General features: G+C 39.4%; 1 protein-coding gene across 3 annotated transcripts in view; it reads left to right on the top strand.

Moving 5' to 3' along the window:
- GK5 (glycerol kinase 5) overlaps positions 1-12147 on the top strand; it is a 68880-nt gene that overhangs the window by 1701 nt on the left and 55032 nt on the right. For all 3 annotated transcript variants that reach the window (XM_033212431.1, XM_033212429.1, XM_033212432.1), the window contains exons 2-3: positions 9549-9642; positions 11651-11726. In XM_033212431.1, coding sequence (XP_033068322.1) covers positions 11665-11726 — 62 coding nt within the window. In that variant the 5' untranslated portion in view covers positions 9549-9642; positions 11651-11664. The remainder of the gene's footprint in view (positions 1-9548; positions 9643-11650; positions 11727-12147) is intronic.

Here is a 12147-nt window from a genome sequence, read left to right on the forward strand (position 1 = left end):
GCCAGTGAGTAGTGACTGCTTTGAGCATTTGTTTTGAGGAAACATCAGACTTCTTTCCATTCAGTTTTTTTTTTTTTTTTTTTTTTTGAGATAGAGGCTTGCTCTGTCACCCAGGCTGGAGTGCAGTGGCATGATCTCGGCTCACTGCAACCTCCACCTCCTGGGTTCAAGCAATTCTCTTGCCTCAGCCTCCTGAGTAGCTGGGATTACAGGCACCCGCCATCATGCATTGCTAATTTTTGTATTTTCTTAGAGACAGGGTTTTGCTATGTTGGCCAGGCTGGTTTGAACTCTTGACCTCAGGTGATCCACCCAACTTGGCCTCCCAAAGCGCTGGGATTACAGGCGTGAGCCACCACACCCGGCCTCCATTTAGGTTTCAGGACCAAGACAGTGGAACTGGGACTGTAGCAGCTCCCTGGTCCCTTCTCTGGCTAGCTGTGTGGGAACACTGGCCACCCACCCACACACTATTCCTATCCCAGCCTGAAAGGACAAATGAAAGGCAGACACCACCCTTCAGTGACTGGGTACTCCTTATCTTTCTAAGAGTATTTATCACAAACACAATGATACTTTTTAAAGTCTCCCTTATAAGTCTAGACACAAAGTACTTTTAAGCATTGGTTGTTTTGTTTGTTTGTTTTATTTTTCTTTTAAGGAATTGAAATTTTTGGAACTGAAGGGAGAAATAAATGACTAGAAAATGCAAAGTTTCACAGTTAATATATAATTTGGGGCAGATCATTAGTTTTTTTAGGAATGAAGAATCCCAAAGATGGATCAAGATTGCTGTGAGTGGCAGGAGGCCAGGATGATTTGCACAGACTCTAAACTGTGGAAAATGTGCCTGGATAAAGGAAAGATATGAGTAAATAAAAATACAAAAAAAAAAAAAAAAAATGCCTGCTTTTCCCGGGTAAAGCACAGTCGTAGATTTAGAAATGTGCAACAATGCCTCTCCGTGTGGTAGGAGTTTATAGCAGTACTGCTCAAAGTGTAGTTACAGGGCTGCTAGGATTGAGATAAAAAAAGAAAACTGAGTATTTAGGAACCTGTATAGCAACTTAGCAGAGTAATTTTGTGTCTATTGATTCCAGTAATGAAAGATTTGGGATTGTATTTTGTGTGCCTTTTTTTTTTTCTGGAAACTTTATAAAAATTATTATTATTTTTAGAGACAGATTCTAACTCTGTTCCCCAGGTGGCCTGATCATAGTTCACTGCAACCTTGTACTCGTGGGCTCAAGCAGTCCTCCTGCCTCAGCCTCCTAAAGTGCTGGGATTACAGGCACGAGTTACTACACCTGGACTAGAAACTTAATTGTATCTTAAAAATTGTTGGTCCACATTGAAAAAAACTTTTTTGTTGTTTGTTTGAGACGGAGTCTCGCTCTGTTGCCCAGGCTGGAGTGCAGTGACACGATCTCGGTTCACTGCAAGCTCCACCCTCCAGGTTCACGCTATTCTCCTGCCTCAGCCTCCCGAGTAAGCTGGGACTACAGGTGCCCAGCACTACGCCTGGCTAATTTTTTGTATTTTTAGTAGAGACAGGGTTTCACTGTGTTAGCCAGGATGGTCTTGATCTCCTGACCTCATGATCCACCTTTCTCGGCCTCCCAGAAGTGCTGGGATTACAGGCGTGAGCCACTGCGCCCAGCCAATGAATATAAATTTTTTTAAAAAAACAAGCAGCAACTGGTCCTTTACTGAAGATAATTTTAGTTTTTTAGGAACAAGGATCTTGTTGGTCTACATTGCTGCTTAGTACCTGGTGTATTACCTCATCGTTACAGAATAATTGAATTGCAGTTAAAATGTTAGGAATTCATGGGACTCTATGACTTAGACACAGAACTTGATTGTGTTTATTCTGTCAAGTGGAAATTACACGTCTTGTAATATTCCAATGGAAAGAATATATAATAGAAACCTAAAACCTCTTAGTGTATGATTTGATTGATACTGGGAAATAAATTTTTAAAAAAGAAAAAAAAAGAGGTTCCCCTTTGTAGATAAGAGCAAAATAGGCTGTGAGAAGACATCAGTCTTATTTCTGATGGCCTTTATTTTTTAAATGTTCAACAGTAGAGGTACATTTTTAGCTTTTTTCTGTAATTTGTATTTTTAAAAAGTCTGTCTTAGGGACTCTTAAATATATGTATTGTCTGCTAGAAGAATATTTTGTGTTGGAAACTCTACATATGAATATTTGATATTTTGGTTTTTTTTTTTTTTTTTTTTTTTTTTTTTTTTTTTTGAGGCGGAGTCTCGCTCTGTGCCCGGACTGGAGTGCAGTGGCCGGATCTCAGCTCACTGCAAGCTCCGCCTCCCGGGTTTACGCCATTCTCTGCCTCAGGCTCCCGAGTAGCTGGGACTACAGGCGCCTGCCATCTCGCCCAGCTAGTTTTTGTATTTTTAGTAGAGACGGGGTTTCACCGTGTTAGCCAGGATGGTCTCGATCTCCTGACCTCGTGATCCGCCCGTCTCGGCCTCCCAAAGTGCTGGGATTACAGGCTTGAGCCACCGCGCCCGGCCTGATATTTTGGTTTTAAAAATGGAGAATATTTATCATGTTCCCCAGTGGAACATCATGCCATTATGAGAAACTATAAAAAAATGATAATGTCTTGGTTGGAAGAACAGGACAGAAAGGTCACTCCAAACAGTAATACTGTGTACTCTCTGTACATGCTTGAAAAATGGACTAAGTGGTTGTTGTCTTTTGTTTTTACTCAAAAAAATTTTCTTTTTAACTTTTATTATATTCTTGATCTAATTTTGGTTTGGCTGTCCTGTAAAATAGTAGATTTCACTACTGCAACTTGTTTGGGGATGGTATGTGACATCCTGATTGGTAAAGTTGGGGGGGGAAGTGACCCTGGGTCAAATTTGAAGGTTTATAGCCTTGAAGCAATGATATCCACATTGAGTTTTCTGGGGTAAGAAAGTGTTTCTTGTAGTTAAACGATTACAGTCTATAGTCATAAAAGCCTTACATAGAAAGGGCAGAAGTATTAATTGACAGGAGAATAGATTGTGTTAAATCTGTTCTTGATGAGCTCACTGGGGAATAAGAGATTCTTTTTCTACATCACCTTGTGTAACACTTTACACTCCCCATATTGTCACTGTTTCCTTAGAGTTCGTTTTTTCTTTATTTTGGACTTTTCATACTACATGTTAGAAATTTTCCTTAACTAGTGATCTTGATTGGTTATCTGCATTTTTTTTGGTACCATGCCTTGCCCTAGCACTTAGGTATATCTGTCATTTGCAAGTACAGAACACTAGTTCAGCCCCTCCAGAAGTAAATCTCTTACTTTCTGCCAGGTTAGGGAGGGACAGTGATCTTGCTGGAGGAAAGGAATTGGGGCTCCTTGTAAAGACTTTGCATCAGTCCTATGTACAACCCCATCTGGCATCCCAGCGTTCAGAGGAACCTCTCATTTCCAGAGTTCCACCCTAGAATCTCTGCTCTCTGCTTACCGGCATCACTCTCATAGTTCACTCATATGTTCATTCATACATTTATGGAATATCTAAGAAACCCTAGGCACTTGTAGATGCTGGGGATAAAATGAACTAAGGAGACACATTCCCTGCCCTCTAGGAGCTCACATTCTCAGGAGAAGGGTAGAGGTGACCTGACTCTGGTCTTATAGGCCATTATAATGAATAATGGTTTTACTCTGAGTGAAATGGGAGCCAGGGTGAGTAGAGATGCAGTGTAATCTGAGCAGGCAGTGAGGTATTGGCATTTTCTCCTCTGTCCTAAGCCATATACCACCTGCCCACTCACTGTTCGTATTAAAAACATTTGTTACCAGGCGCAGTGGCTCACGCCTGTAATCCCAGCACTTTGGGAGGCTGAGGGGGGCGGATCACGAGGTCAGGAGATCGAGACCATCCTGGCTAACATGGTGAAACCCCGTGTCTACTAAAAAATATAAAAAATTAGCCAGGCGTGGTGGCAGGCCCCAGTAGTCCCAGCTACTCGGGAGGCTGAGGCAGGAGAATGGTGTGAACCTGGGAGGTGGAGCTTGCAGTGAGCCGAGATGGTGCCACTGTACTTCAGCCTGGGCGACAGAGCGAGACTCTGTCTCAAAAAAAAAAAAAAAAAAAAATTTGTTAAAATCTAGTCTGATCCTATTTGCTCTTCTCTTTGTCCTCATGCATTTAAACCTTGTTGATGTTTTCCTTTTAATAGACTGGGAGGAATTAGAGATGCATGCATATGTTTAAGCCATCATTTTAACTTGAAGCCATAGATTTTTACGAAATTTGTTTGTTTATTTATTTATTTATTGAGACAGTCTCCCTCTGTCTCCCAGGTTGGGGTGTAGTGGTGTGGCCACAGTTCACTGTATCCTCTACCTCCTGGACTCAAGTGATCCTCCCACTTCAGACTCCGGAGTAGCTAGAAATACAGGTGTGGGCCACTGCACTCTTTTTGTATTTTTGTAGAGGTGGGGTTTTGCCACGTTGCTTAGGCTGATCTTGAATGCCTGGGCTCAAGTGATTTTCCTGCCTCGGCCTCCCAAAGTACTGGATTACAGGCCACTGCATCCAGCCTACAAAATTTATTTTATTTTTTACATTAAAGTAAAATAGACATTTGGTGTATACTTATGTGAACTTTAGCACATGTGTAGAAGTAATCCCCAAGCTCCCTTGTGTTACCTTATTTTAGTCACATCTCCCCGCCCACCTAACCTCTGGTAACCACTGATCTGTTTTCCATGACACAGTCTTGTCTTTTTAAGAATGTCATATAAATGGAATCATACAGTAAGTAGCCTTTTGAGACTGGATTTTTTTCAGCATAATGCCTTTGAGACTTGTCCATGTTGTTATGTATCTCACTTGTTTATTCTTTTTTATTTCTGAGTAGTGTCTATTATATGGATGTACTACATTCATTTACCTGTTGAAGTACATTTAGGTGGTTTCTGGTTTCTGGTGATCATGAATAGAGTTGCTATAAACATTAGTGTACAGATTTTAAAGGGAACATTAAAAAACTTTGAACCAGTCCTATGTACAACCTTATAGGGTAAATTTCTCTAGGGTAAATACCTAGGAGTGGGATTGCTAGGTTATATGGTAAGTGAACGTTTAGCTTAACAAGAGATTCAGAGTGTTCCAAGTGACCATACCATTTTGCATTCTCACCAACAATGTATCAGAGTTCCAGTTGTTCCACATCCTCATCAATACTTGGTATCATTAGTTTTTAAAACTTCACTTATGGCCGGGCGTGGTGGCTCAAGCCTGTAATCCCAGCACTTTGGGAGGCCAAGATGGGCGGATCACGAGGTCAGGAGTTCGAGACCATCCTGGCTAACACGGTGAAACCCCGTCTCTACTAAAAAAAAATACAAAAAACTAGCCCGGCGAGGTGGCGGCGCCTGTAGTCCCAGCTACCCCGGAGGCTGAGGCAGGAGAATGGCGTGAACTCGGGAGGCGGAGCTTGCAGTGAGCTGAGATCCGGCCACTGCACTCCAGCCTGGGTGACCGAGCGAGACTCCGTCTCAAAAAAAAAAATTAAAAAAAAAAAAAAAAAAACAACTTATTTGATTTGACTTGCATTTCTCTAATGGCTAATGATGCTGAATATCTGTCTTCATGTACATATTTGTAATCCATATGTTTTCTTTGTTGGAGTGCTTGAAGTCTTTTGCCCATTTTTAAATTGAGTTCTTTGTTTTCTTACTGTTGAGTTTTGAAATTTTTTTTTCTATATTCTGGATATATTTATATATATTCTGGATATATCCTGTGTTGGATATGTGATTTGCACATATTTTCTACCAGTCTGTACTTTTGTCTTTTTATTTTCTTAACAGTATCTTTTGCAGAACAAGTGTTTTTAACTTTGATGAAGTCCAATTTATCAATTTTTTGTTATATGAATTATACTTTTGGTGAACTCTTTGCCTAACACCAAGTCACAAGGATTTTCTCTTGCGTTTTCTTCTAAACATTTTTTTTTTTTGAGACGGAGTCTCGCTCTGTCGCCCGGGCTGGAGTGCAGTGGCCGGATCTCAGCTCACTGAAAGCTCCGCCTCCCGGGTTTACGCCATTCTCCTGCCTCAGCCTCCCAAGTAGCTGGGACTACAGGCGCCCGCCACCTCGCCCGGCTAGCTTTTTTTGTATTTTTTAGTAGAGACAGGGTTTCACCGTGTTAGCCAGGATAGTCTCGAACTCTTGACCTCGTGATCCGCCCGTCTCGGCCTCCCAAAGTGCTGAGATTACAGGCTTGAGCCACCGCGCCCGGCCTCTTCTAAACATTTTATAGTTTTACATTTTACATTTAGATCTTGATCCATTTTGAGTTAATTTTTGTAAGTTGTAAAGTTTGGGTTGAGGTTGAATTTTTTTTTTTTTTTTTTTTTTTGAGATGGAGCCTTGCTCTGTTGCCCAGGCTGGAGTGCAGTGGTTGGATCTTGGCTCATTGCAACCTGCGCCTTCCGGGGTCAAGCAGTTCTCCTGCCTCAGCCTCATGAGTAGCTGGGACTACAGGTGCTGCTGCCACGCCGGCTATTTTTTTTTTTTTTTTAGTAGAGATGGGGTTTCACTGTGTTGCCCAAGCTGGTTGCGAACACCTGAGCTCAGGCAGTCTGCCCGCCTTGGCCTCCCAAAGTGCTGGGATTACAGGCGTGAGCCACCATGCCTGGCCTGATTTTTTTTTTTTTTTTTTTATGTGGATGTCCACTTGTTACGCCATTTGTTGAAAAAACTATCTTTTCTCCATGGAATTGCCTCTGTACTTTTGTTGAAAATCAACTAGTCATATTTGTGAGTCTATCTCTGGACTCTCTATTCTGTTCCATTGATCTATGTGTCAGTTTTTATGCCAATAGCATACTATTTTGATTACTGTAGCTTTATAGTAAGTCTTGAAATTGGGTAGTGTGCCTCTAACTTTATTCTTTTTTTTCCTCTCTGACTTTATTCTGTTTCAACATTGTTTTGGCTATTTTAGTGTTTTTGCCTAATATAAATTTTAGAATGTACAAAAAATCCTGTTGGGATTTTGTTATAGAAATATGGGATGGCAGTTCTTTTAGCGTACTGTAAATGTTGAGCCACTTATTTCTGGCTTTCATGGTACTGATGAGAAATCCACAGTCATTTAAATTTTTGTTCTGTATATGTGAAGTTTCTGGTTTCAAACTTTTTTTTTTGCTTTTAGTTTTCCGCATTTTAATTATGATATCTGGGTGTGTAATGCTTTGGGTTCATTTAGTAAAGGTTTTCTGAGCCTCTTGAATATATAGGTTTCCCTGAGCTTGGGCAGCTTTTAGCACTGTTACTTCCCTCAAGTAATTTTTTTTTTTCTGCTCTGAACTCTTTCTTTTCATCTTTGGAGACCTCTGATTAAATAAATATTAGACCTTTGGTATGTCCCTGGGGCTTTGTTCTTTTTTTTTCTCCAATCTTTTTTCTTTCTGTTGTGCAGATAATTTCTGTTGATCTGTCTTAAAGTTTATTCATTTTCTTCTGTCTCCCTTCTGCTATTGAGCCCATCTAGTAAGTTTTAAATTTTGATCAGTACATTTTTCAATTCTAAAATTTTCTTTTTTACGTCTTTCATGAATTTCTTTTCTTTCTTTTTAAAATGGGATATATTTAAGGCATTCTTCATGATGTCTTGATATACTGACCTTGATATACACATATGTAGTTAAATGATTACTGCAGTTACCTTTGCTGAGACTTTGTCTTTCCATTTGTTGCAAGTGTATTCACTCCTCTTGGAGTATTTTCCTAATAGCTGCTTTAGACTGTTTGTCAGATATCTGTGTCATCTTGGCATTGGCATTTCTTGATTATCTTTTCCAGTATGAGTTAGATTTTTCAGGTTCTTCATATACTTTGTAGTTTTGGATTGTATTCAGAAATTTTGAATATTATGTTAAAAGACCCTGGGGGTTTTATAAATCCTATGAGGAATTTTGTTGTTTTTCTTCTGGCAGGTATTTATTGCAGTTGGGTTCAGGCTACAAATTAAGTCTTCTGTGGACTGCAGTTTCAGTGTCAGATTTGTTTTCAAAATCTTGGCAGTACTATTTGGATCTGCCCTGTGTGTGTGCAACCTAGTAGTTAGTCTGGGACCTGGGCAGTGGTCTGTCCTTTAGTTGTGTTCTTAATATCTTTGGTATAATGTTTAGGATTACATCCATACGAGTGCAGCTTTGGGGTGAGCCTAAGAGTTCATACACAACTTTCTGTGGTATCTTTTCCAAGCTCCTCCGTTTCTGAGACGGCCCTGGTACTTTTTGATTCTCTGAACCTCCCCTTGTGGTTCCTGGCCAAAAAGCTGGGGCTTTTCTTACCCCATTCGGCTGGGTGCGTCTGGGGTTAGGCTGCGGAAACACACAGAGAAAAATGCCATAGGGTTGACCACACCCTCTTGGATCACCGCTCGTCTGATTGGAGAGGAAGTTTCACCTTCCTCAGGATTTTAGGTACCTGTTGAGACGCACTGATACCACTTATTAACTGCTGCTGCCACTGCTGCAGGATTGTGTGGGTACAAAAGTATGGAGACAAGGGAAAAAAGAAAAATGGGAGATCTCCCATTTCCTCTGAGTGTTAGGAGTTCGCGTTCTCATTCTTTGAGCCAAAACAGTAGAGCTGCTTCTGGCGCTTCCTCTGTGCCCTAGTTCCCAGTTCTGGTTTTCAGGATGTCTTGAGTCTAAGCCAGGGGATTTCAGAAGAAAAATGGGAAACTCACCACCAGTTCCATGGTACCTGAATTCTTATCTACTTCCTGCAGTCCACCTGCTGCAATATACTTTTTAAAAGTCCACAATAGCTGCTCCATGGATTCTGTCCACGTGTTATATTTGTATTTAGTGGAAGAGACAGGGTGCAGTGTGCTTACTCTATCATGGTCTGAACTGGAATTCACTTTTCTTTTTTTTTTTTTTTGAGACGGAGTCTCGCTCTGTCGCCCAGGCTGGAGTGCAGTGGCCGGATCTCAGCTCACTACAAGCTCCGCCTCCCGGGTTCACGCCATTCTCCCGCCTCAGCCTCCGAGTAGCTGGGACTACAGGCGCCCGCCACCGCGCCCGGCTAGTTTTTTTTTTTTGTATTTTTAGTAGAGACGGGGTTTCACCGTGTTAGCCAGGAGGGTCTCGATCTCCTGCCCTCGTGATCCGCCCACCTCGGCCTCCCAAAGTGCTGGGATTACAGGCTTGAGCCACCGCGCCCGGCCTGGAATTCACTTTTCTAAAAATTTATTTTTAGTTTTTAAAAGCATTTTTTCTTATTTTAGAAACATACCTTGTAGAAAACTTAGAAAATAAAAGTAGAGATAAACAAAGCTAAAATCTTCTGTGAACTCATGAGTCACTGCTATTTTGATGTTGGCATATAGTCCTTTGTTATTTCATATATGTGTTTTTTACAATTTTAATAAAAATTAATTAGATAATAAAATCATATTAATTATTTTCACCAGTAGTTTTGAGACTCAAATACCCATACTATTGACTTGATCTAATGCTGTTTTTACTAAATCTTCTTTTCCTCAATAGGTAGAAAATCTTTATCCTCAAATTGGCTGGGTAGAAATTGATCCTGATGTTCTTTGGATTCAATTTGTTGCCGTAATAAAAGAAGCAGTCAAAGGTAATTGAATTTATAAAAATAACAATAATCTTTATTTTTTTTGTAATAAGAGTTTTCCTCAGGCTTCTGTAGTTGTGGTGTTCCTAATTTATATATGTATGTGTGTGTGTATATATATGTAGTATTTTATGGGGATTTGTTTCCCAGTATTTTTCAAGGGAAATTTGTAATTCACAGTGAGCTCCTTTGTCAGGGAAAAGTAACATCTGCTGTGTCCTCTGGTTTGTCTCTTTTCAGCTGTAATGTAAATGCTCACCATTTCCTCATTCCAGGTTATAGCTAGTGCTGTTCTGATTTCCTGTTAGGCACAAAATACTAGAGGATTATAAACAAAAGTTACAGTGTATAGTTTCTACTCTCATGAGTTTACAACTGAGTTATTTTTATTGTAAAATAAGTTTTTGTATTTTTCTGGTCACTTGACATAAAGTGCTCTCCTGGCCAAAGCTATCGTCTAAGTCTTAGTTCTTTAAGAATGTTAGAAACATTCTTAAACATTGAAAACATCTCAAAACATTGAAATGGCAACCTTGCTTGAGAACATGGCAAAGATTACTTGCAAATGTAAATTCTAAAAGATCTTTTACTTCATTTTTCTGGTTGAATTGCTTCTTCTCATCTTTTTGGTTTGAAATATTTCAAAGTCTATACAAAAGTTGCAAGAATAGTACCGTAAACTCTTGTATACCTTTCTTGTAGATTCAAACATTATTTGATAATGTTTACCATTTTCTGCAAACTTTTTTCTTTCTGAACCATAGGAAAGGAGTATTTTCTCCTATAACCACAATGCAATTATCACACTCAGGAAGTATAACATTAACACAGTATTGTTTTCTAATACTCTGTCTTCAATATTCTCTCTTGTCTTAGTGAAAACAAAAAACAAAAAACCTTATTTTTTCAATCTAGAACCCAGCCAAAGAGGAGGCGCTGCATTTAGCTGTCAGTCGGCTTAGGCTCCTTTCATCTAGAGCACATTCTTATGACAGTTTTCAAAAGTACAAGCCAGTTTAGTAGAGTGTCTCTCGTTTTGAGGTTGTCTGATTGTTTCCTCCCAGTTAGATTCAGGTTGAATAACTTTAGAATACTATATGGGGGTTGATGTGTTTTCCTCAGTGCTCAAATTGAAGTTGTCCCAGATTTTCCCAGTGGGATAAATAGATTTTTAAAGAATATCACAAAAAATACTCGAGTTGCTATATTTTAAGATATTTGGACCAAAAAGTCAATATTTTTATTTGCATCCTGGCATCAGTTTTGTTGAAAATAAGGTCTCAGCTTCAGTAATTATACTATTTTCCTTGAGAATTTTCCTTTATTGTCATTAACCAGCTTCTATTGTGATTGACCATTGCTTACATTAAGATCCAATCTTATTATTACCAAGAAAAAATAAATCTGACGTACTTTGCATAGTATTTGTTTTTTTCCCAACACCTAAAACAAAAAAAGCTAGTTTATTATTAAGAAACAACCTTTAAGGCCAGGCACAGTGGCTCACACCTGTAATCCCAGCACTTTGAGAGGCCAAGGTAGGTGGATCACCCAGGGTCAGGAATTTGAGACCAGGCTGGCCAACATGGTGAAACCCCATCTCTACTAAAAATACAAAAAATTAGCCAGGCATGGTGGTGCACGCCTGTAATCCCAGCTACTTGGGAGGCTGAGGCATGAGAATTGCTTGAACCCAGGAGGCAGAGGTTGCAGTGAGCCAAGATTGTGCCACTGCACTCCAGTCTGGGCAACAGAGTGACACTTTGTCTCAAAACAAAAAACAGTAAAACCAAAAACAAGAAACAACCTTTGTTTTCTTCAAGTAAAAAAAAAAAATTCTGCAGAATCATCTTAGTAATGCTTTATTTATTAATTCCAGTTGTTCTGTTAGAATGCTAAACCCAGGTATTTTTCTTAAAGATTACATTGGATTTTTTTTTCCATATTATAATATTGTAAAGAAAAATATCACTGGCTTTAAAACATGTATTTTATCCATCTTTACTTTTAGCTGCAGGAATACAGATGAATCAAATTGTTGGTCTTGGCATTTCAACACAGAGAGGAACTTTTATTACGTGGAACAAGTAAGTACATTTCGTGATAAGCACCCCACTGCTGGGTTCATGCCACAGTGAGTACACTGTTATGAAATCTCTGGGGAGTTTTAACTTTGTGAATTGAGAATAGTTTTGTTTGGTTAAGAGGGATGAAATAGGCCTGCTTTCTGGCTTATATGCTCGCTGCATGTCATTTGAGCTTGATTTATGTAAAATAATAACCACAAAAAGATTTACTGTCATTAAAATTATCCATTTCTTTCTTTCGGGTAAGTTAGCTTTCAAACAAGCCTAGATTGAAGATCTAAAACATTAACTTATACCTAAAGAGTCAGAGGAAGCTCACAAATTTCAGAAATACAGTACTGTGCTTATGGTTTATATTTTCAGTCTACTCTAAATTTAATATTTGTCTATGGCATATGAGACATATATACACTAAACACTG

The sequence above is a fragment of the Trachypithecus francoisi genome, unplaced genomic scaffold, assembly GCF_009764315.1.
Source record: "Trachypithecus francoisi isolate TF-2019V2 unplaced genomic scaffold, Tfra_2.0 Lachesis_group0, whole genome shotgun sequence".
Lineage (NCBI taxonomy): Eukaryota > Metazoa > Chordata > Mammalia > Primates > Cercopithecidae > Trachypithecus > Trachypithecus francoisi.